The sequence below is a fragment of the Dipodomys merriami genome, unplaced genomic scaffold (assembly GCF_024711535.1).
Source record: "Dipodomys merriami isolate MVZ:Mamm:240054 unplaced genomic scaffold, mDipMer1.0.p SCAF_29, whole genome shotgun sequence".
In the NCBI taxonomy this organism is placed as follows: Eukaryota; Metazoa; Chordata; class Mammalia; order Rodentia; family Heteromyidae; genus Dipodomys; species Dipodomys merriami.
The window spans coordinates 2606635-2632710 of record NW_027204381.1 but is presented as its reverse complement, the minus strand read 5'-3'; the positions used below and the strand labels follow the sequence as shown (position 1 = coordinate 2632710).

At 38.3% G+C, this 26076-nt stretch overlaps 1 protein-coding gene across 5 annotated transcripts in view; it reads left to right on the top strand.

Annotated features, from left to right (window-relative positions):
- The window catches only part of LOC138838825 (glutamate receptor 4-like), a 274865-nt gene that overhangs the window by 215176 nt on the left and 33613 nt on the right, over nt 1–26076 (top strand). For 4 of the 5 annotated variants that reach the window (XM_070038188.1, XM_070038187.1, XM_070038190.1 and 1 more), the window contains 5 exons: nt 3009–3119; nt 9664–9870; nt 15187–15557; nt 16937–17135; nt 23691–23938. In XM_070038188.1, coding sequence (XP_069894289.1) covers nt 3009–3119; nt 9664–9870; nt 15187–15557; nt 16937–17135; nt 23691–23938 — 1136 coding nt within the window. Of the gene's footprint in view, nt 1–3008; nt 3120–4415; nt 5588–9663; nt 9871–15186; nt 15558–16936; nt 17136–23690; nt 23939–26076 lie in introns of those variants that run through there. The other variant, XM_070038191.1, reaches the window with a different exon arrangement.

Here is a 26076-nt window from a genome sequence, read left to right as displayed (position 1 = left end):
GAGCTTTTATGCTCAAGACTAGCACTTTACCACTTGAGCTGCAGCTCCACTTTCAGCTTTTTGCTGGTTTTGGGGGTTGAGTCTCACCAACTTTCTTGCCTGAGCTTGCTTGGAGATGGGGTCCTAAGATCTCGGCTTTCTGAGTAGATAGGATTATAGGTGTGAGCCACTAGCACCCCAAAGATACTGAATTCATAAAGGGAGGAACACGTAGGCAGTTGACATGGAGAGGGCGGGGCACAGGGTTAGCCTGGAAAACAGAGCTGATAGGTAGATCGAAGCAGGGCAATAACTGGGAAGAAAGCAGGAAGCAGCATTGTTAAGGGCGGCTCAGAAAGCACAGAGGCTTTCTCTGCTGTGCTTTGCTACCGGGCAGATGTACTGCTGCACCTGTGTTTCCATGGCACAGCCCTGAATGCCATCCACCTTGCCAACCTTTTAATGGCATGTGTGTGCAGGCTGCCAGCTAATACCCAAGACACTGAGTCTGTCTGCTACACATCAGTTAGGCACACGAAGCTCCTCTAAGCAAAGCAAGGATCCACGGTTCCCAAGAAGAAACTCGCTGGCTTCCCTGACTGTCTGCTCTACCCACTCTGCTGGCCCACTGCCAGCAAAAGAAAGCAAACTGTTCATCTGTGGAACAGACAATACTCTTGGTTAGGACCAGGCATGGTGGCTTACACCTGTAATCTCAGCTACTCAGGAGGTGAAAATGGGAAGATTGTAACTTGAGGCCATCCCAGGGAAAACCTTAGCAGGACCCTCATCTCAACAAATAAGGCAGTTGCAATGGATGATAGTCTGTACTCCAAGCTATGCAGTAGACATAGGTAGGAGGATCACAGTCTAAGGCCAGCCTCAGCAAAAATATGAGATGCCATCCAATCAATCGAGAACCAATCCATCAATCCACCAATAAAGCACAAAAGGGCTGAGGCTTGGCTTTCATGGTAGAACATCTCCTTAGCAAATGTGAAGCCCTGAGTTCAAATCCCACTACCACAAAAAGAAATAACAAAATAGTTGACTCATTAGTCACAAAGACAGGTCACCAAAGCAGCCAACCTTTCATGAGAAAGAAAGGAGGGACAGTAATACCAAGTAAGCTATTAGTGGTTGTGCATCTTCTCTACTGCGTATTGAGTCACAATGAGAGCAAAAATTAAGGTTTTAGAGGAGAGAGTTAATGAGGAAGTTGGGAGAGTCACAAACAGTATATCTTTACACCCAGCTAACTTTCACCTAAGACTCTTAAAAGAAATATGAAGTATAAAATGGTGCAGGCCCATCTGTCTTCATTCGCCCGTGCCAACGATCCACTCGGGTATTCCGTCAGGAATATTAACATTTAAAAATGAGCCAGCATGAGAAGCAGTGCTGGAGAGGCCGTGTGGTAAGTGTGAGAAGTGAGCAATCGCTCTTGTTCACTGCACACTTGCCTTAGCGAGGGAGCTAGCCTGGAATATGGATCAGAGCCAACCTACCGGTTTGTCTCACTCCTGTAACTGAACATCGGATGGAATCTGATTAAGCAGAGATGCAAATCTTTCTGAAGTCCAGGCCCCGACCTATGGTGGAGTCTTCCGATTAGGATGATGAGCCCCTACCACTACTGACAGGTGACAGCCGCCTACAGTTCCAGGAGTTTTTCTCTCCCACCTTCCCCTTCCTCTCCCCTCTCTCCCCTCCTCTCCCCTTCTCCCCCTCACTTCCCTCTCCCCCTCCCTCCCTTCTCTTCCCTCTCCCATCTCTCTCCCTCCCATCTCGCTTCCTTCCCGCCTCTCTCCCTTCCTTCTCTCCCTCCCTCCTGCTCCCTCCCTCTCTCTTCCTCTCTCCCTTTCTCCCTCCCCCTCTCTCTCTCCCTCTCTCTCTCCCTCCCCCCTCTCTCTTCCCTCTCCCTCTCCCACTCCCTCTTGTGGTCAGGGGAGGTACTGGGGTTTGAACTCAGGCCCTCCTGTTGTCAGGCAGGTAACCACCCTACCACTTGAGCCACATTTCCAGCCCCATTTCAGGAATTCTTTTTTTGGGGGGGTCTGGTCATGGGGCCTGAACTCTGGGCCTGGGCGATGTCCCTCAGCTCTTCAGCTCAAGGCTAGTGCTCTACCACTCCAGCCACAGTGCCACTTCCAGCTTTTTTCTTTTTGCTTATGTGGTGCTGAGGAATCGAACCTAGGGCCTCATGCATGCAAGGCAAGTGCTCTACCACTGAGCCACCTTCCCAGCCCCCCATTTCAGGAATTCTTAAGGATCGAGATTTCACCCAGTGAGGGCAGGTTATATGCCTGTCCTCATTATAGGAAACCAATGTGCATTTTTACATATCATTATCAGGACAGTACAAAAATATGTCTCTCAGTTCTATAGAAAGGCGAATTACAGAGAAATTAAGTAGCCTGCTCAGAGATCGTCAGCCTAAAAGAGGTGGAGATAGAGCAGAAGCCAAACTTCAGTCACTCCAAAGCTCACTGTCTTGACCACAAGGAAACACTGACCCCCCAGTGCCCATAAGATTCATTCATTCAGTCATTCAGTCATTCACTTGTTCAGCCATTCAGAGCTGGTGTGAGAATTTAGCCAGATTTTTCCATACATGTCTGATCAAAGGAGTTCTCCAAAGAATTAACTTTGAGTACAACAGGGGTCCCTCAATCTCAAGACAAACAACATTGCACATCGAGTCCACCATATATGTTTATTGACTATTCATCTTATTTCCAGTGTCCGAAGGAGATGAATGTTTTTCCAACATCCCTTACCAGTTTAGTTTTTCTACTCCATGTTCGTAAATGACAAGCTTGTTAAGTTATTAACAAGGCCGTTATCTTGAGTGCCAAGAAAACAGACTGGTCATCCTTTTATTTTTTTTTTTAATTTGCTTTTTAATTTTCACTTTTTAAACAATTTGCCTCTTAACTTTGGTCTGGTGACTTACTTAATTAGATCATTCATTGTTCCAAGAAAAGGTAAGCGTGGTTTCAGGTAATTTTATTATTATTATTTTACAGGTGGGTTACTGGAATGATATGGATAAACTGGTCTTGATTCAAGATGTACCCACACTGGGCAATGACACAGCAGCCATTGAGAACAGAACAGTTGTTGTAACCACAATCATGGTAAGTTTTGGTGTATGCTTCATGGTGTTTCGTTTCGTGTACAGGCAGTTTTAATTCCCCAGCCATGGTTAACAGGGTGGGTAAAGCTGATTCACCAAAAGTCTACTGAGGCTTTGAATAGGAGCCTGAGTACACTCAGTACTTTTGCTTGTGTTACCTTTTGTTGCATTGTTGTTCCTGGAAGAATGCACACATGTTAAAAACAACAAAAAGAGCATCTCAAACTCTAGTGGAAATGTGTAAAACACTTAAGACCCAGACACAGAACCTGAGCACCACAAAGTCAACATCCAGTCATGAAAATATCCAGTGGAAAACCCTCTTATTGTCATTACATTTCTACAGACATCAATGTAATCATAGTTAATCGTGTTTGAAAATGCTCCTGTTCAGGTTATCATCAGCTCAGTTTAATCATCAACAGAATGATTTCAATTGTCTGTTTATAAGAGTGGAGAAGTTAATGTGATGATTTTAATGGGCATGCTTTATATAACTGGATGCATTAGAAGTTAATTTTCTCTTATATTCATTTTTAATGTTAAAGAGGCTTTTTGCACCGATTATTTTTCTCGTTGACAAGTGAGAAAAACACATCTAATTTATTCTAAGAATTAAGAAAAATATGATTGCTTCATTTGACCATGCAAAATGAAAACTATGCCACATTTTAAGGCCACTTTTACAACACGGCTTTCGTGTTTTAAATAATAGAATATCATATATGTCTTTCCCCCTCTTCTAAAGTCAAACATGCCCTTTAGAGTCAATGGTAGTCAAGAGAGATCAACAATCGGTGACCTTTCCTATTTAATTTCCAGTTTTATATCCTCGGCTCACTGTCTCTTTAGGCAAAACAAATGATTAATTATGTATGGAAGCCTTTGCTTTAAATAAAATGGAAGCCTTTTATGTTATTTAGGGTTTTTTTTTAGCTTACATGATTTTAATTTTTAGCTTTAGGTTTTTTAGTGATGCAACACTGGCATTGAAGTCAGAACATGAAATACCAAAGAGAAGCATTTTTAGGTTGCAATTAGTTGCCTCTGCCTTGGATCCACCAGCTTCTAAGTCTTGATTGGAAGTTAATGATTTTTAGAATGCAAAACAACCAAAAGCAGTGTCGGTGTAAACCTTTCTAACTTAATCATGTACTATTTGCATGGGACTTTGAAAAGCAATATAAATATATATTTCTTTTCCTAAAAAAAAAAAAAGGCCACAAAAGTAAAAAAAAAAAAAAAAAAGGCCATGGTAATGGAAAGTCAAACTTCAGCACGATCCTCCTCTTTTCAGCCTCTGATGAAGAACCCTATTTTCAGAAATTGATCAAGGACGAAAAGAGTTCCAACGATGTTCGACCATTCCCAACTAAGGTTCAAATCTTGTTCTCCTGTGTAGTAAATTTAAGCTTATTTTTCATGTGGAATTCTTCTTGGTTGACCAAACTCTGGACTGTAGAAAATAATTTTTAAAAAAATTATGTGTGACTTGTCTGAGATTCTAAAAATCTGAAGAAGAATTAATCCTCAGCCTCTTCAAGAAGATAGAAGTTGAAAAAGAATCATTTAGAAATTCTGACATACCAATTCCCATTTCATACAATGAGCTCCGAATACATAAAGAATGAAATTATATCATTCCTATTTCCGGGGGTAGATTTTCTAAAAGCCAAAATCTGATTTTGTGGGCTTGTTTTCCCAAATATACCGTGTTTCCCTTAGAAAAGCTTTTTTGAATATTTTTGCCTGTTTTGTGAAATAAATGTGTTAATGTTCTCTATAGGTATAATGTAGCGAGTATCCTTTTCAATCCCTGCTACTAGAGATTGAATATATAATTCATAAAACCAAAATACTGAATTGAGTTTTCAAGCATGACTAGTTCTGGGGAAGGCATGCTATAAAAAAAGTAAAATATCCAGTTGTTTCTATATATGTGAAAAATACTCTGTACAAAATATCTGTTGTTTGACAATGATGCCATCAATATTTTTGCTATCAAAATAGTGTAATCTTAGTATCTGTCTTTTGTATAAGAATGTAATCTTCCTTTAAGTAATTCATCTAGTATTTACAACTGCACAATCATTCAGTAATTCCAAAAAGCATACTAGAATCCTTTCCCTGAAAGTATCTTTGTATTTACATTTATTGACAACCCGGCTGCCTCATTCACTTTGAAAGAAACATTATTGTTGTAGATGAATGAGGTATTGACACCTGCATGTAATAATTAACTAAATTCATGGAAAACACCCAATACAGATGGGATTGGCTAGATATTGTAATGCATATACTATGGCTATCTAGATACAGAAAGAGGATGAGAATGAGCAATGGAAATGATCCATCTTGATCAGACTTGATATGGCATTTGATGTTTTTAAAAGTTGTCTTTCCTTTGTGTATGCTGTTATTTATATGTTGATTCACTGTAATGATGTGTGCTACTGTTAAATAAAATTGATTGAGAAATTCAGTTATTCATCATAAATATTTATTGAGCGTCTGCTGTATGCTAGGCACAGTAATAGACCCTGGGGATATGTCATAGAGCAAAACAGACAAAAACTACACTCAGGGGAACTTCATGTCATAGTGAGAGAAAATGGATTCATAATTCATTGTCAAAACAGTGATCATTTGGAAACAAAACGTAATGTTAGTTTTTTATGCTACTGGGATTTTCTTCTTCCAACAGTATTGTTTATATCTACAAAGTGATCTTATTTTTAAGGATGACTTAAATAAATCCTCACTACCTGAAGGTAGTCATATTGATTATGGTATAGCTAAATTGAAATGGAAACTAAATTGGCATTTTCCTAGTTTTATCTTTAGGCTTTATTGACTACAAATTTTATCACACTCTGTTGTTATACATGACACAGTGACTGTTTGCATTCAAAGTAATAATGTTGGGCCGTAGGACTAGGATAAGTATGGCAACTGTGGAAAAGGAAATTTACAGCCAATTTGGAGAGAAGAGGTGTGTGGTCATCTTCCCTCTAATTTCACTGCCTTTTTTGGCTACCGAACTGTATCTAGCAATCAAAAGATGTTTCAATGATATTTCAGACAAGTTCTTTCTTCTCAAAGGTTTACTACTAACATCAGATAGTGGGTAGGACACATTATTTAGCCAAAATGTATTTCCTTCTGATTTATAACAGTCCTTTAGGAAGAAATTCCATAAAACCAAATTTACTCACTATACCCTCAGAATTATCTTGCAAACCTAAAAACAATTCCACCCATCTATCACAGTTAATCTTTCCAGAAGTTTAGGCAGTACTTAATATGTTTTCACCTCTATGTAAAATTTTGTATCTACACAAAAAGGTGTTATACACAGTATGCACATTTATAATAACATACAAATGTATATTTATGTATGGATAGACATATGTACAAAAACACAAAGGCATTATTTTCTTCCTTGTACCAAATAGGAACACGCCCCCCTCTGCTATGTATACATGCCATCAAATGGCTTATTGCTTCTTAATTAGGCTATTTTTGCTGAGCTTAAAATGTTCAAACATTCAAGTTACTTGGGGTTTTTTGAGGAGAAAAAAATCTCCACTGCCATCTTAAAACATGTTTACTCAACAGTATATATTTTCTATTAAGATTCTTTGGAGAGTTAGCTAAGCATATTGGCTGAAAATTAAATGCTTTCATTATTTAGGTGGTTTTTCAAAGGTCATTGTAGTGGATCTTGGGGGAGATATTTAGAAAAGCTTGAGTTCTTGATACTAAGCATCTTGTTTCCACAGTCTTGTTATTGCTAAAGACAGAAAGAAAAGGATGGTTTGTTTGAGATTCAACTTACCTCATTTTGTTATTGCTAAATACAGTAGGAAAAAGATTCTTGTTTGGGACTCCCCTTCACTCATTTATATCAAAGTTCACATAACTGTGATTATATTTCTTTCCTGCTATCACAGAGCAGATGTGCAGCACCATCACACAATGGAAGTTATCATCATAAACTGGTCATCACTAGGAAAAAATACTTGTAAAATGACTTCCAAGAGATTGTTGTCCCACAGATCACCATTAGTGACAGTAAACAAGACAGTAAACAAGGTTATACTATTCAGAAGGAGAGGTCACCTTTCACTCTCAGATCCTTCCATTTCTACTCGTAATTGAACACCTGGGACCCTAATAAGACTTCTGCAAAGATGCCCCACAAATCCCCTTAGTGATTTGCTAGAAATCATGGGCCATCTCGGTTTGTTGTATCTATCGAGATTGGGTATACAAATAGTTTCAGAAATTCAGATAATTCAAAGTGTAAACGTAACTCACACGTTGTCATCTGTAGGCTCTGGGAATTACACAACTTCCCTGACTCCTCATGTCTCCATGTGCAAATGAGGAATGCCTACTTGAAGGTGTGGCATTACTAAAAGGGCATAAAGACTTAAGGCTTAGTATCTGGCATGGAGTAGCACTAAGTAAGAGTTGTTATGATTTTTCACTGCTAAGTATTATTTTCCCCACCATTCATACCGCTGTAACCTGACTACAAAAAAAAATTTATATGTCTTGTCATCACAAGAGGACAAGACAAATTTTATGTATTTTTGTATCCGCATCTCCTAGCAAGCTTGTCTGGCACACAGGAGATGTTTAGTAGATGTTTGATTAAATAATAGCCATGCAGATTTTCATTAAGAAAATTGTTCACTATATAATACAGAGAAAATTGAACAGTTTAAATTACTTGCTAAATTTAACACCGAATCAATACAATAACATGGGTACCTAACATGCATGAAAACTTAGGGACAAAATTCCTGTTCAAAAATCTCCTTCAACCTTTTGCCAAATGAGTCATGCTACACACCTTCACATAAATCCTCAGCTTGTAGTACTTGTATATGGTAGCTATATAATTACTTCAGTTAGAATGTTAACCATTCTGCCAACATGTTGATCATCCTGCTATCTATATAATCATCCATGTTTTGATTAGGCTATAATAAAAAAAAATCCCCAGTTTGTTCGCAATGACTACTACTATTTTGCAGCATATCTTAGAAATTAACTGTACAACAACTTGCCAATCTTCTTCAGCACACTGATAATTTGAGAAAAAACTCCTAGAAAGTGGCAAAATGTTTTCTATAACATTTTTTACCAGTAGTGATGATTAGGTGCCTAATTTTATGCAGGAAACTTTCTTTACCTTTTTCCCTCAGTGTTAGAATATTTGTCAAATGCCAAGAAAGAGGAGCTATATGAGTGACTTGGCCAAGCCAAGTAAAAGCAGAGCAGAGAAAAAGGATACACAGAAAATCTTGGACAATTTTTCCATGTACAGTCACATTTAGGGCATCTCTGAGAGAAAAATCGTTTAATTTCTACATTCTATTGAGTCTTGAAAATGGAGTTGTCCTCTTGTAGTACTTTAAGAAAAAAAAAGGTCACTGCTGGTGTGGATGGCCATGTTCTGCAAAGTAAATTGTAGCACAGAGCTCCAAGAGCTAAGTCAACTTCGTCAGTCACAGGGAAAAGGAAAGATTACTGTGAACCACCACTACAGGTGATAACACACTCTATAAAATACATGTTATATTCAGTAATGTTGGGCCCAAAAGTGGTGAACAAATAAGATCTCTCTCCATACTGGAGATTCACTACACTACCTTTTAATTGGTGGCTTTAGGTGCCATTTATAAAATCAAATATTTTTTTGCATGTCTCTTTAATTGATGCTGTTAAATGGTTTGATGTGTGTGTTATATGTATCATAAAAGCCTAGAAGTTACTAGCCACCAACATTTTATTTGTAAGCATGGTCACAGTAATTCTTCATATTTTCTGACTCACTTGCTTAGAAAACAAAATGAGAATACCACTTCGAATGTTTACTCACAACTACAGAACCATTAGCTTCCACAACCTTTTTAAAAGTAAAAAACTAGACACTGTGGGAAAGCAATTTTAATGCAAATAACTAGCTACATAGGATTTCTGAGCTATCAGTTTGCCTCTTTGAACTATTCTGCAGCTACTGCTTGCTCTGAGAAAAGCATTAGTGATCAAAGAAAAATGATATAACACTCCTTAAAGAAAGTCACAGCAGAACATGGCTTAAAAAATGGACTACGTGGATACATGTGGCCTTTAATAAGCTTTCATTACACTAAACTGAACACTAAATAGCTCTTCATTCATGAAACATTTCACACGTGCTCATTTCATTGCCAAAGAAGATAACTTAACACTCTCTAGAGAAATACCAATGGACATTTTTCCTATCACCATCACAGTGCTAGGTATGCAACAATCACTCAATGGACAGCTACTCTGCAGATTTTACTCTGCAAATTCACATCCTTCTAAACATATTCATATACTGATCTGTTTAATGTGTAGCCACCCCAACTCATCTATGCTATCAATACTAAAATCTGAAACAGGACAATTACATGAAAGGTTTTCAAACTCTGAGCCTGGACAGTTACAGAACGGTTTTTCAAATATTTTACAGTTTCTCCTTTACAGTTCTACTTCTCTCATTATAGGAATCCCCCTATGTTATGTACAAGAAAAATCACGAAATGTTTGAAGGAAACGACAAGTATGAAGGATACTGTGTGGACTTGGCATCTGAAATTGCAAAACATATTGGTATCAAGTATAAAATTGCCATTGTCCCAGACGGAAAATACGGAGCAAGGGATGCAGACACCAAAATCTGGAATGGGATGGTAGGAGAGCTTGTTTACGGGGTAAGCAAATCCATTTATTGAAAACTTTACTTCCTTTCGTCAGGTACGTGTCCGTGTGTAAACATCTATTACCGTTTATTCAGTTTACCGCTGTGTTCCCAGAGGCATAAAGAATATTCCCGTGGTTCCGTACTTCACTAAAAAAAAAGTATGCACTTTCCAAAGAATGACACTGGTATTGACTTCAAAATCAGAAAGTACTCACAGTCAGAATATGCCATCCTACTTTTAAGAAATGACTGGTGAATCTGTGCTATACCGTAGAACCGTGAAACAGTTCTACAGTTTTGTGTTAGTTGACAACTTACAGGAATGGATTTCTGCCAACAGTGTAAAGTTGGTCATTTTTTTTTCTATTTATCTACTCATTACGTAACTAGAGTTCATAACTGCTCCTAAGTATCTTTTAAGTAACCACCCACCACACACTTCTTTAGTTTTTATAAAAATATTCACCAAGGGGCATACAAATGGAGAGTGGAAAGGTGGACAAATACAGTCATATTCAATGTACATTTGTGAAAATGGAACCTTTCATTTGTGTTAAATATCAGGAGGCATTGGAAAGGAGAGTGGAAGGGCCGATGAATGCAGTCATTGTGTTCAATGCACCTATGTAAAAATGGAACCAAGTCAGTAGAGGGTAACTTGGGTGGGGTGGGGAGAGATGGGGGAAACAGTGGGAAGGGTGACATTGATCAACATGCATTGTACTTTTTGAATGATATGTTGAATTGAAACACACCCTTTGTATAACTACTTAAAGATAATCTTCAAAACATATTCATCAATAATGTGAGAATCGTACAATCCCCCCAGGACACCACCAATTTACACTTTATATAATGCATCTGTTTCTAGTTCTTATTCTAGCATCCATAACAACACACCAAAGCTAGAATTTTTCTGCCTCCCACGAAGCAGCCGGGCTCTTCCCTTTTGTGTGATGGGTATTCCGTGTAACATTGACAGCCAAGGGCAAAAACAGCACCATCCTCCCCGCCTGAACGAACAAGATCACAATCACTGCATCGGCCACCACTGTAGTGCGTAAAATCGGGCTGACGGTTAGGAGAGACAAGCTACGCCTATGTATGAGAAACACAGTCTGTATCGAATTCACAGCGAGCCCTGCTTAGCCTGCAACCGAAGTCACATGTGCTTGAAATGTGTTCTGAAATTTCTTAAAGCTAGGCTTCTGTTTCACATTTCACTTTCAAAGCATTTCTTCTCTGCTAATTCCCTTCACAGTGAAAAGGTGATAGAGAGAAAGCTAGGTGTGCCTATCACCTGTCATGCTAGCTACTCCGAAGGCTGAGATCTCAGGATCTCAGTTAGAAGCCACCCCAGCTGGAAAGTCCAGTGTGACTCTTATCTCCAGTTGACTACCAAAAAAAGTCAGAAATGGAGCTGTGGTTCAAGTGGTAGAGCACTAGCCTTAAGATAAAAGAAGCTCCAGGGCAGTGCCTAGGCCCTGTGTTCAAACACCAGGACTGGCACAAGGAAAAAAAAAATCATTCCCCAGGGGAAAAAAATTACTGATGGAAATCTTTAGGACTTAAGTCCTTGGAGAGACTCGAATTCCTAACCAGAAGTGCAGTCGTGATTCTGCATCCTGTTTCTCAGGACATGAAGCAGTGAGTATGTTCTGTCCAGAACAGTATCGCAGCGAAAAGCCTCAGCAGGAGGATCTGGTTAGACATTATAAAGCCATCAGTTTTATATCCATGAGGGAGGATTGCTGACTGCTTGCGTGACCCTTAAATGAAGGCAGGGAAATGCAGCTTTTAAAAAAGCAACTCATATTTTACCCCCGAATCCATGAAGAAGTTCATAGTGAGTTTTACGTTTCAAAGACAAAAGGGCCTCTAATATAGTTGTTCTTGTATGTTGTTTTAAACTTCTGGTATAGTAAGCGACTTTTAGGCATTGATATTATTGTGTTAGAACCACAGATTGATCCTTTTATGAAAAATACTTGAGACCAAAGAATTTCAGAATAGGAGTCTTTTCTGATTTGGGAAGATTTGCGTATATTTAATGAAATATTTTGGGAAAGGAACTCCAAGTCAAAAGCACAAAAATTCATTTGTGTTTAGTCCACACCTTGTAGACAGTTTGCATGTAATTTGATATATAATTGTAGATAACTTTTTTCGGTAAGCAAAGTTTCTGTACGTTGAACCAAATCTTGACCACAACCTATATCACGTAGAATTTTTCTACGTGTGTCAATATGTTGACATTCACTTCAGATGACTGACTTTCAGATTGGGAATGGTCAGAAGAAAGGGACATTGACAAGAAAGGGACATTCCTACACTTTGAGAGGAAATGCTGAGAACACAAGAAGACAATGTCATAAGAACTGCCACAAAATTTAAACTTGCATAGTGCGGCCAAATGTGGTGCCTCGTGCCTGTAATCCTAGCCAAAGGGAGACTGAGGCAGGAAGAGTATTGGCTCAAGGTCAGTTTAGACTGTGTAGAAATTTTGAGACGAGCCTGGGACTGCATAGCAGAGCCGTGGGTCAAGAAACAAAGCAATGAATTTCTACTTTTCCCTGTAGAAAACTGGAAAAGATAAACAGGAATGTAAAGAAGCACAAGCAGGTTCTAGAGATCAAGGTTGAAAATGCCTTCGTATAGGTGGTTTTGGGGACATTGCAAATTTGCGATACTTTTGAAGAAAGGAGGAAAATATACCTTGACATTTAAAAAAATGTCTTTTTTTTCAATGACTGGACATCAAACACAGGACTTCATATGTGCTAAACAGGATTCTTTCCACTAAGTTAAATCCCAGTCCTAGAAATTTATCTTAAATAGTCGCTGTGTGAAAACTTGTCTTTAAAATTTTTTCATATCTACAGTTTTAAATTGTGCAAAGCTGAAAACAGTACAGCTACCCCACAAAATAGGAATTTGACTGAATTTTTTAAAATTTTCACTGTATATAAGATATACAATATTTGGAATAATAGAAACTTACTTTAGATTTGTATGTTGAAATGAGAAAGTAGATATCGTGTTCTATTGAGAAAAGAAATCATGAAACATAGTTTTTGTGCGGCTCTATTTTGTAAAAAGGGAAAAATAGGCCAGGTGCCAATAGCTCTTTCCTGCAATCAGCTACTCAGGAAGCTGAGATCTGAGGGTTGTGGTTTAAAACCAGCCAGAGCAGGAAAATCTGTGAGACTCTTTTATCTCCAGTTAACCAGCAAAAAGCCAGAGGTAGAACTGTGGCTCAACCAAAAAGCTCAGAGACAGTGTTTAGGCCCTAAGTTCAAGCCCTGGTACAGCCCTCCCTTCTCCCCAAAAAAGAGAACAATCATCTTAGAACGAAGTCTAGCAGGGAATAAAGAATGAAGAAGAGTAAGTGATAAGAGCAAGATAACACATTCTAATTTGTGATCTGCTTTTATGTGCTAATTTTTCTATTGCAGGTTCTAATATTACTTGTATATGGAAAATTATTGTCCTTGAAATGGTAACAACAGACCAAATAATAGTTCTCATTTTAGCATACATGGACATTTAGGCTAAAATGTCCGTGTATTCTCACTTGAAGGGGTATAAGGCCAAATCTCAGTCCCCAAGTGACCCTGATTTCAGTGTATCTTCTCCATCCTCATTCCTGGCTGACCCTCTCACATCAGTCCAAGGAGCCCTAGGATATGAAAATGTTTGTCATTATGTTTCTGGTGTCAAGTGATTTTATTTTTATTTTGTCAGTCATGGGGCTGAACTCTGGGCCTGGGCACTGTCCCTCAGCTCTTCAGCTCAAGGCTAGTGCCCTACCACTTGAGCCATGTGCCACTTCCGACTTTTTTCTGCTTATGTGGTACTGAGGAATCGAACCCAGGGCCTCATGTATGCGAGGCAAGCACTCTACCACTGAGCCACCTTCCCAGCCCCAAGTGTGTTTACTTTAAAGTAAATCAAAACTCCTTTTTGATGTAAGGATCATACGACTCTTGATTTCTACACCTCATTTTTTTTTTCATTTGATTTTTTAGTTGCTAGGATTAAACAGGCTCAGACCCCAGAGCAGCCGTGATATGTAAAACTCCTCACTCAAAGCCTCCATCCACAAGATGGAGAAAAATAAGATTGTTAAGAGCATTAAATGAACCATTTAAAATATTGTCATCAGCATCAGATATGAAATCCCTCAATACACACTCACTAAAAGCCTATTAAGGATTTTAATAGATAATCACAGGAACCGCTTTGAAATAAACAGACAAGAGATAGTCTCATTTTATGCTCATAGACACTGGAGAGAGAATTGCTGACCATCAAGAACTCTGAAAAGGAGGCGACCGAGTTATAATCGTAATATCTTCTGAAGTGACTGTGTCCCAGAATCTTTTTATTAATGGGAGTAGAAAAATGAAAGGATGTGCAAGGGGAGGAAAAGCCCATTTCCAGATTTTTGTGGGGGACTGAGTTGAAAAATGTTGTCAAACAAAGGCTTGTCTTTTATCATACAAACACAGCCTTTATGATTGGTTTTTCTAATAGCTGGAAAGGAAGAAAGAAGAAAGGACTGTTTGAAATTTGCAATTCATAACATTGAGGGTGGCCAAGTAATGAATCTGTGGCAACCTTCCAAATGAAACAGAAAGGGCTGTAGCCTGGCAGCAGGCCTGGCCAAGAAATTCAGAAATTCAGCCATATGGAAAGACTATTAAGTCTCTTCCTCTGCACTCTTCCAGATCCTTAAACAGAGTCATTTGAGTTCAAGTTATTTTACTTATCCACTCTTTCCTATTGCTCATCCTCTTATCAAACTGCTAGCACCAATACAAATGTTGTGCACACCCAGGCATGGCCAGGTGCTAGCATCCAAAGGGAGAGGCCCAAATTTCAGTTCAGCTTTGGCTATAAGACTTTGTTTCAAAAACTAACTAAATAAGAGAGAAGAGAGGAAAAAGAAGGGAGGGAGGGAGGAAGGGAAAGAAGAGAGAAGAGGAAGGGAGGAAGGGAAAGAAGAGAGAAGAGGAAGGGAGGGAGGAAGGAAGAGAGGGAAGGAAGGAAGGAAGGAAGGAAGGAAGGAAGGAAGGAAGGAAAGAAGGAAGGAAGGAAGGAAAGAAGGAAGGAAGTAAGGGAAGGGAAGGAAGGAAGGAGGGAGGGAGGGAGGGTTGCTGTAATTTAGCTAATATCTTACGGAAACTACATTTTCATTCAAAGAATCCTAGAAAGAAAAACTAAAGTGAATGCATAATCAGTTGACTTTGCATGGATCACTCTAATGCTAGACGCTCCATGGAATTTATTAATGATGTGCTTGCATGTGTCTTTTCTCTTATAGAAAGCAGAGATTGCGATTGCTCCTCTGACGATCACTTTGGTACGGGAAGAGGTCATTGACTTCTCTAAGCCCTTCATGAGTTTGGGCATCTCTATCATGATCAAAAAGCCCCAGAAATCGAAACCAGGAGTGTTTTCCTTCTTGGATCCTCTGGCCTATGAGATCTGGATGTGCATAGTCTTTGCCTACATTGGTGTCAGCGTGGTCTTGTTCCTAGTTAGTAGGTTCAGCCCTTATGAGTGGCACATGGAAGAGCCAGAGGACGGGAAGGAGGGACCTAGCGACCAGCCTCCCAATGAGTTCGGCATTTTCAATAGCCTGTGGTTTTCCCTGGGTGCTTTTATGCAACAAGGATGTGACATTTCACCCAGGTTAGTTTCAATAAACAGCTCCTGCCCGAATTTTCTAAATGTTGAACTGAATTTAACTATTTTAAATCTCTGAAGTTTTCTTTTCCTGCAAGTAACCAGTATTTGATTCACAGAAGAAAAAAGAAAACAATTGCAATGTTCAAATTACCATAATTATAGTCATAGCCAATTTCTTGGTTTTTTAAATTAATTTATTTATTTGTTACTTTTTGTTGGGGTTTTGTCAGTCATGGGGCTTGAACTCAGGGCCTGGGCTTTGTTCCTTAGCTTCTCTATGGCTCAAGTGGGAGAGCACTATTCTTGGAGCAAAAAAGCTTAGCAACAGCATCCAGGCCCTGAGTTCAAATCCCACAACCAACACACACACACACACAGACACACACACACACACACACACACACACACACAAAGATTAAATATTAAATTAAAACCAAGAGATGTCACTTTTATAATAACAAATAGTAATGGAGCAGTATAAAGCTAGAAATACAAAAGTGTGAAATGAATCTCCATAGTTAAAAAAAAGTTTAAAAAAACAATTTGCCCAAGAAATGTAGCTTTATTATGAAAAATAATTATTACAAATATTATTACATTTTATATTTTACAAATTACAAAATATTCTATAAATATTGAATTATTAAATGTTATAATAGTTTTATTTATGAATTTATCAATTTTCAATTTTACCTTTTCCTCTGTGCGCACACTCACACATCCCTCACAATCAGAGAAAGGTAGAAGCAGGAAAAGTTTCATTCCAGTGTATTCAGGTACCATAGGACATGGTTTGTCCGCCACTCAACTCAGAAATTAAATGCTCATTGAAAAAAAAATCCTTGCCTCTCATCACTGTGACCAATGCTAGCCCTTCATCTGGTCCAGCCTCTCCTAGGCAGAACTCTAATGGTTGTCAAAGTTGGTCTATTTCTCAGCCTACAAAGGCAACTGCCAACTTGAACATTTTATAGCCCAGAGGCAATGCTGTGTTATGTACTACTAAGTGAAGAGGGAACACTGCCAATTACACCGTGACATTCTTTAGCCCATCCACACCAGACTGTACCCTGCTTTCCTAGATGCGGCAACATGCATGGGAAGGTATGAAGGAATTTAAGGAAGGCATTTTCTATCTGAAAGATAAGCCTTCAAGTCCCTATCTCTGCCAACGAAATTTTTCCATATTCTTGCTGGCACCTACATTTTAAGTATAGCATAAACGTTTAGCAGATTATAGAAATACAAACTCATCCTTGAGTAGACCATTGAAAAGTAAAACAGTCGTTGCAATTGTTTTTAATCCACAGAGTGAACTGTTGGTATTTCTTCTTTCTGTTGGTGAGACAAAGGAAAATGTGCATTACCTTATCCGTGTTTAGATCCCTTTCAGGTCGAATTGTTGGCGGTGTGTGGTGGTTCTTTACCCTCATCATAATATCCTCGTATACTGCTAACCTGGCTGCTTTCCTGACGGTTGAGCGAATGGTCTCCCCCATAGAAAGTGCAGAAGACTTGGCAAAACAAACAGAAATTGCTTATGGAACACTGGATTCAGGATCCACAAAAGAATTCTTCAGAGTAAGTTAAGGGAGAAAGCACCTATGAACCGCTCATCATTTAGAAATCCAGGAAATTTGTACAGTAATCACTTTTTGGCTGCAGCTATTAGAGAGATTCTAAGCACCCTGGGGTAACAGCTATGTTGAATGCTAATGTGGCCTCTTGGATTTTATAATCCATTTTTATTTTGCCAAAGCTAATGATTTATTTAGGTTACAATAAGAAAGCTCTCTAAGGAGTAATAACAGGGAAAAGATTACTAAAGTAACGTTAGTAACTTATTAAACAGTGAAAAGATAACTAAAACAACTTTATAACATAATTTATCAAACCATCTCTCTGTTAATAATAGTATGACAATCTTGGCTTGGACAGGGTTGGGTTTATTTATATTTTTAGACCAAAGGTGGAAAAAAATTAAAGCAATATTATATTTAAAGAATACATTTAACTGGCTGCATTTGAAACACAAAACTTAGCAGCAAATCATACTACTTTTATACATTTTTCTGTAATCTATACTCTAACAATGATTTGAAAAAGAGTATTTGATTTCTCACAATACTGGCAAGAACTTATTCATTTGTTGTGCTTCTTTTGAATAATTTGTGCTGACATTTTTGCTTTGTAGGTAATTTTTTTTATAAATCTGTTGGCCCATGTGGTTGATTCCTTTAGCTTTCCATCAGTATAACATAGATTTTATTAATTTCCTTAGTCATTTGTTGCATTATGTGGTTGAATTATTTTGTTCACTGAAAGTTCTATCCTGGTTCAAATAAATCTACAGATACACAGTTGACAATATTTGAGCACACAAAACAGTTCATTTTGGGTGCTGGGAAGGTGGCTCAGTGGTAGAGTGCTTGCCTTCATGCATGAGGCCCTGGGTTCGATTCCTCAGCACCACATAAGCAGAAAAACAAAAGCCAGAAGTGGTGCTATGGCTCAAGTGGTAGCTTGCTAGCCTTGAGCTGAAGAGCTGAGGGACAGTGCCCAGGCCCAGAGTTCAGGCCCCACGACTGGACCCCCCCCAAAAAAAAAACAGTTTATTTTGTTCTTCAGAACAAAATTTTTACAAGTATTTAAGTAGCAATAATACAATTTGTATTTAGTACCAATTGTTTAAAGACTAGACTATTTCATAGGTTACGAGACAGGACACATTTCATTATTTTCTAAGCATTTGTGTAAGAGTAAGGATGGCCTATTCATTTTTACATACTATTTATGATATTTGAGAGATTAGATTTTTACTTTAAAATATGTATTTACACTTTTCTAACACAACTTAAAAAGTTCAACCAACCAATGTGCTAAGTATAACGTTTCATATACTTGACTGTCATGACAACACCTTTTGTTAAAAAAAAAAATATTGATTATAATATCATAAGAGATAGTTACATAAAAGTACATCATTACACAAATCACTCAAAAACTCAGCCAAACCCCTTGAGCATTTATTTTAAATATTGTTGCCAACAAGATCATTAGCAGTGGATATAGCTGAAAACTTACAAGTTAATTGAAAAGTCTGTGTAGGTTTTTCCTAAGAGTCTACATAATTGTCATGACAGGTGATTTGCTTAACTACATGGTATAAAGTTCACCATCCAAGCCACTTTTTTAGTTTAGAGAGTCTCTATCTCTGTTTCCAAGGCCCAGTAAACATGATTCTAATACCTTTTAGAATAATTTGAGTCCCTTCCTGATGTCTGCCAGGTTGAAAACTGCTTCCCACCCAGAAGAAGGTACCATTCACCAATTCTGCCTTCAGACCATTTTATATGCCCATCAGAAAGATTGCAAGGGTTTGCTAGCACTTGCATTTTCCTGAAAAGTGACGATTGTCATTTAAGTAAAGAACACATTACAGGCTCATCATTCTGCCTCGAGTGACCAAAAAGAATAAGACATGCCCTGGCACATTCTATAAAATAACTCACCGTGAAGCTCTTTAGCAGCCGGCACACTAAAAAAAAAAATGTTTATTTTCAGTCTGGACAAAGTTTAAAAAAAACACGCACAAGAAACTTCAAATTCTTTTTTTCTTTCAATGGTGTGGCAGATAAGAGAATAAATTGATAAGAGATGCAGCAATGAAGAAAGCTGCTTCTGGGGTTGAAGTCTCACATCGAAGCTCATCTCCCTCTTTCCTATCCAACTTCAGTTTCAAAAGCAGGGGATTATACAAGTCAAGGTATTTGTTGCAGCACACTCTGAACCCTAATGGGATAAGAAAATAATGTCCCCTAGCAGCATGCTTTGAGGAATATGTAAATTTGGGTTTTCCAAAACACACACACACACACACACACACACACACACACACACACACACACACACACACACACTCATTCCTTACCCTATCTGCCTGCCTTCCTTTCCCATCAAGCATGACCTGCTTTAAAGAAGCCATTTCTTTGAAGAACCAAGGAAACAGGACATGAAATATTTTCCCATAGGAACGCAGCTTATCTATCGACTCCATTAAGCTGCCATGGAGAGCAACCAACACGTAGTAATCATAATAAAAAGTCATAGTTATGATCAACTACAGGAAGAATGAGGCTGGGGGGTGGGGTTGGGAATGACACCGCATTCAGCTGTTGCCTTGGTTGTGCCCATGATAACCCCAGATGTGTTTCGTGTTCTGTGCACCTTGTGGACCAGAAACAGAAGCTTTAAAAAAAAAACAAAAACATCCTCCCTGCCTCCAAATGACAGCCCTGCTGTTTAGGTGTGTCTACATCCCATACATGACTAGATTTTCGTGTCACCCTAGATTGTGTCTTGTGCAGAGTTCACTCATGGGGCAATCGTGAATGCATAAATGAGGACTGCTGTGTCACAGTTTATGTGATAAAGCTTCCTGTTGAGATGCTGTCACATCCTTCTCCCTGCATACCCTGCAAGGAGTAGGAGGAGGGAATTCAGCTGAGAGCACCAGAAAGTTTCCCGCAATTGAAAGAATCTTGTGTGTGTGTGTGTGTGTGTGTGTGTGTGTGTGTGTCTGTGTCTGTGTGTCTGTGTGTCTGTGTGTCTGTGTGTCTGTGTGTCTGTGTGTGTCTGTGTCTGTGTGTGTGTGTCTGTGTGTCTGTGTCTGTGTCTGTGTGTCCCAGTACTGGGGCTTGAATTCATGGCCTGGGCACTATCCCTGAGTGTTTTTGCTCAAGATGAGCACTCTACACTTGAACCACATCTCCATTTCAGGCTTTTGGATGATTAGTTGGGGATAACATGGTCATAGAATTTTCTGCCCCTTCTGGATTCAAATCTGGCCCCTCAGATCCCACCCTCCTAAGTAGCTAAGATTACAGGCATCAGCTACCAGTGACAGGCTAAGGATGGTACATTTTATAAAAATTAAAAAAAAAAACCTAACATTAGTGTTAAAACTAGTATAAAAACAATGCTTGAAATCAGATACTTTCCCATGAATTAAGTTTTACAGTAAACATGAAACAAATCCATCTGAGATTAATTTTCTAATTTCAAAAAAGAATGACTTTTGTTACTTTTGCTGATTGCTTTGGGCCTGTTTACTTTCCATGTCTGGTAATTAGGTCCATATTACAGCTGAAGGGTTTGGTGACTGAAAATGTCCATTACTGTTGTGTTTATGGGCTTTCTAGGTCAGCAGACACGTCTTCCTTGTCAGCTTGTCTCATCAAATGTATAAATATTTGCATGCCCGCCCACATTAATTAACACGCCCTTTTAGTTGCAAAAAAGCACAGAGAGTATTTCCAGTCCTTTCCATCTCAGTGTCTGATCCTTTCTCATGTACATCGTGTCCCTTCAATCAGAGTCAAAGTTTCTAAATATTATTGTCCCCTATAGCAGTTGCTTTTATCTTTCCTCTTTTAATTCCCAGTGAAAATATGTATAGTTTCTCTTACACTGGGACTTCCTGAATTTAATGGTAACGATTCCACAGATTCCTCTTTTGTCTAGATTTTAAATAGATGGAATCAGTTTTACACAAATACACTAAACCCAGTAGAGCACTGATTTTCCTTACATTAGATTATAGGAATGAGCTATTAAAAAATATCAATAGCCCAAAACCCCTAAGTGCTGCAAATACTTTTGTCATTTGGCTGGCTTGTTTAATTGTCCTATTCTTTTTAATATGCTATATTTAACAGCCAAAAAATTGCCAAGTAATTATTAACACATTGCTCACATTTTTCAAATGTCCAAAAAGTATCTCAATTAAAGCATTCACTTTTATTCTTTTATTTGGGGGGGGGCAGTCCGGTCATGGGGCCTGAACTCTGGGCCTGGGCGCTGTCCCTCAGCTCTTCAGCTCAAGGCTAGTGCTCTACCACTTGAGCCACAGCGCCACTTCTGGCATTTTTTCTTTTTGCTTATATGGTGCTGAGGAATGGAACCAAGGGCCTCATGTATGCAAGGCAAGCACTCTACCACTGAGCCACCTTCCCAGCCCTCACTTTTATTCTTTAATTTTTTCTTTCTTTATTTTTAGTAGAAAGGTGATGTGCAAAGGGGTTATGGTTACATAAGTCAGGTAAAGAGTACATTTCGTTTTGGAGCAATGTCTTGCTTTTGTTTGTATCACCTGCATTTTCCATGTGTTGCCACAGTAAAACAAATGTGAAATGCTATGGCTTTTGGTGTGACATTCTCAAGTTGTTGTAAATATGCTTTTATAAAGTGACTATCTACAGGATGTTAGTTGACACCACTTCTTTGAGTTTGAAATAAAGTATATATATATATATGTATATATATATATATATATATATATATATATATATATATATATATGGACATCCCTATCAAATGTCAAGTGATCTAGTGGGGGCAGGTATATTTTTCAGAACTCATGGTAGGAAATGGAAAGAATGAGGCCTGGCCATATGGCAAACCTAGTGGGTTTGGTATTTGAGGATATAAATCCAGGTCTTCTTCTGTACAGAAAGCACACAGATAGCAGTTACAAGTGTGGACAGATAATTTCCCAGCATGAGGATTTTCATAGCCACCAGTAACTTGTTATTACCGAAACATATATACAAACATCATGATCTCTGCATTATAAGACAGTTCTCTCAAGCCTTAATAACATAAAACATTTAACATAAAAATATAATAACATAAAAACATTGTAGGATGTTTATTTCCCAAATTGATGTGGATCAATACTTCAGTGCATTAATTAAAAGATGTCTTTATCTCTAGTGTTTAAGTATGCAAATCAGCATTTGTGTGGTTTATTATTTAGGTTTATTGATTACTAGTTTTCCTTCTTATAAGTCGAAATCCCGAATCCAGCTTTTATCAGTTTTTCTTTTGTCTGCCTGGATTATTTGCTTTGACCTCAAAATATATATTCTTCAATTTTATATTCAGGATATGTGATGGTTAGTGAGGAGCAGCTTCTTGTTTGGCGAACAATGGGAGAATGGTAAAAGCAGGCATTATGAATAGACTAAACTCAGAATGAACTTTCCTTTACTTATTATTTGGATCCAGATACAAAATTTCAGTACCTTGTGATTGAATAAATGTTCTCATGAAAATCTATGAGCATCATTACATTACCAAACACAAACTAGGATTCAGGCTTTTCTTTTTTTACTAAATATATTTTCATGTATCTAGTGCCAAACTGAACACTAACAAGATATATCTAAAGATATAAAAATATCTTTAGATATATTTGATATATAATTACATATCTAATGCCAAAGTGAATGCTAAGAAAAGACCTGGTAAGTTAAGTAGTGGGAAATAATGTAGGTAGAGCTCAGGTAGACAGAAGTGATTCATAAAAATAAATTCCTCTCCAGAGTAAGAACATTAGAATAGCTAACCCACAAAATAGGAAAACACAGTCATTTCTCCTTAAAAGTTCAATATGTGCTCTATTGGGAGATTGTCTCTGAAAAACATTCTGTGAGTTTATTTGGTTTGTAAACTACATCATATTTCTCCTGTTAATGTTGAACTACTGAGAAGCAGGAGCTGTGTTGTGTCTGTGTGTGTATCTATGCGACATGAAAAAAGCCAAAATAATAGCTCTCCTGATTTGTTAAACATTCAAGTACATTCACTTAAAATTTTGTTCAGAAGGTAGAAAATGGTCTTACCACAACAAAATAAAAAATTTAAAGGATATGAAAAGAGTTGAGGGGAGTTTCACCGAAGTTAAAAATCAAGTCTTATCCTTCTTAAACTTGCCATGAATGTGATATAGAAGGTGATTTTAAATGTTCACCTGTCTCTTGGTGACCTTCTACATTTAAAATAATTTAAAAATTGGTAGTTAAGCAATTGAATATCAACATTCTTATGGCCAGAGGCATAGCCTTCCTCTTACTTTTATCTGTCATTTGGATGACTTGTTTTAAAAGACTCTTCTTTAAAAAAAAAAAAAAACAAATTATAGAAGACTACTATGACTTCAGTTCCCAATATAACAAAACCAGAATTCAGAGGAAGATAGTCAAAGGCTGTATTTACCCTTATATTGCTTCCATCAATATTAATATGTTGTTCCCTTCTTTTCCCCATATTTAATTTTCTTTTCATTTCCTCCAGAGATCAAAAATAGCAGTGTACGAAAAGATGTGGACGTACATGCGATCAGCAGAGCCATCGGTGTTCACTAGGACTACAGCTGAGGGTGTGGCTCGTGTCCGCAAATCCAAGGGCAAATTTGCCTTTCTGCTGGAGTCCACTATGAACGAATACATTGAGCAGCGAAAGCCGTGTGACACCATGAAAGTGGGAGGCAATCTGGATTCTAAAGGCTATGGAGTAGCAACGCCCAAGGGCTCCTCATTAAGGTGGGTGGAGTAGTATAACAATGTGATCTGTGTTGTTATAGTATTCCACCCTCCCTGATGTCCCCAAGAGAGAATTCTTTTGGTTTGTGTGTGAACATGGTATGTTTGTTTGCCTTTTTTTCTCCATTTCATATATATATATATATTTTTGATCAACAATCAGGTAACTTTACTTTTTAACTTGACAATAATCAGAGTTGACATTAATCTTTAAAGGCCATATAAAAACCAAACTGGTTGAACACTAGCTGCTTCCAATGGGCCTAAGTCATGGGTAGTCTGTGCCTCTTATAAGTTCATCAACTTATTTTTGGCCTTCCAAATCTACACTTTCATTTGTCAGTAATAATCCAACATTTTATCATTTTTTAAAAAAAAATTATGCCTGGCTGCTCGTTTCCAGGTGTGAAGGACTCAGCTTCTTCCCAGAAAACTGCTTTTTATTTTCTCCCATTTCAATCTTATCATTTATGATGGCATCCCTCTTTTTCTGATACTGTCTTGGGATTATATTGATATTCAGTTGGAAATTACAAAAGCAGTCATGATCAGGGAGGAAAAGCGGCTCTGGTTTCACAGTCCTTACTCAAATCACATTCTCACCCATTTTCAAAGGGAATGTGGTGTAAGATCTGTAAAATTAGATCCATTACCATCCAAAAACTATTTAAAGATAAGACTCCTGAAATGTGATTTCCTGAAGGAAGTCATGCTACCTGTAGGTTACAAGTGAGACATTCATTCTTAGGGAAATATTGGTTAAATCTGCCCTTTCCATCCTGATGGGCCTGGACATAGAGAATTCACCTGTCTGTGCCCAGGAGGCAGAATTTCCTATTTTCCTTAAGCAATAAAGGCTACTGTTGAACTGATGGGGCCAGAGCCCCACTCTGGTCTCGATGCTGCTTAGGAGAGATGCACACAAAGCACAGATTTCAAGAGGAATCAGGATCTTTGCTAAAGGACTTAACAAGAACATGGTCTTGAAAAAATGATGTCTCTGGTAAGCCATTGAAAATGAAGGTAATGAAACTTCTGCTGCCCAGCAAAAATGAAAGCAATTTAAACATGATTGTTTTCATCGGTTCCAAAAAAAAAAGGAACAGCAGTGGGCTTTGAAGTGTCGGTTGGGAGGGTGGGTGGGGGATGGGTTGAGAAATATTTAAGTATATAAGCAATAAATACTGGTACTCAGAAGGGTTGTGTTAGATCAATATTGCCTGTTTGCAAAGCAACACAGTCCTATCTAGTAGGAAGTATGATATAAAATGAACTATTCTGAAAGTAGAGAAGGCGGGGGGGAGGGGGAGGCGGGCAGGAAAGTAGCAAGTAAAGGCAAAGATAGACATGGACTTTCGCAATTTTATAGACTGTTTTGTGTGAATATGCATCCCCTGTCAAACTAGAAGAATGTGCAGGGAGAAAGTCAAGCTACTGAATTACATATAATAGAGTCCTACCCAAAAATAATTCAACCATTCAGAAGCATATTAAACTAGCATTCTGATGTTTAGTCTTTGGAGACATATTTTGTATGGATATTACACCATTTCAATGAAGTCAAATGGCAAATCAGTCTCTGAGGAAGACACAATTACAAGAGGTACCTTAGTGTAAGTCATTTTATTTTAAATAGGTTTGAAATGTAGATCAGTGCTCAGACTATTGATTCCATTCACTGGAGGTCTCTTTCGCTCTCAATTAATTCTCTGTGGATGCAGTTGCCTTGTTCTCTGTCTTATGTCTACTGGTAAAGTCAAGCTCCAGGGACTGAATTTGGCCCTAAGATAACCGGGGTGTCTGACTCCCATTGATGGCAAGAGAGTACCCTCTTAAATGTGCCACTTTGTGAAATCCACACTACCGTGATTGTTTGGGAGAGACACTGAAGGGCTTCGTCTGTCTAGTGCTGTATAATAATCAGCCATTGGCTTCCCCCTCTTTTCCTGTCCTTCCCTGGGTCTCCTTAATGAGTCAATTGTTGAACTTAACTTCCTGGCTGGAGAGTTTGTTTATGTACTTTGTTTTCTATATGGCATGGTTTCCTGAGCAAGCTGGCCCCTGCAAGCCAAAACCACAGTCATTCTGTCCTGTCTTGAGAACACTGGCAGGGCACTGAAGGATCATGGGCATTTTTA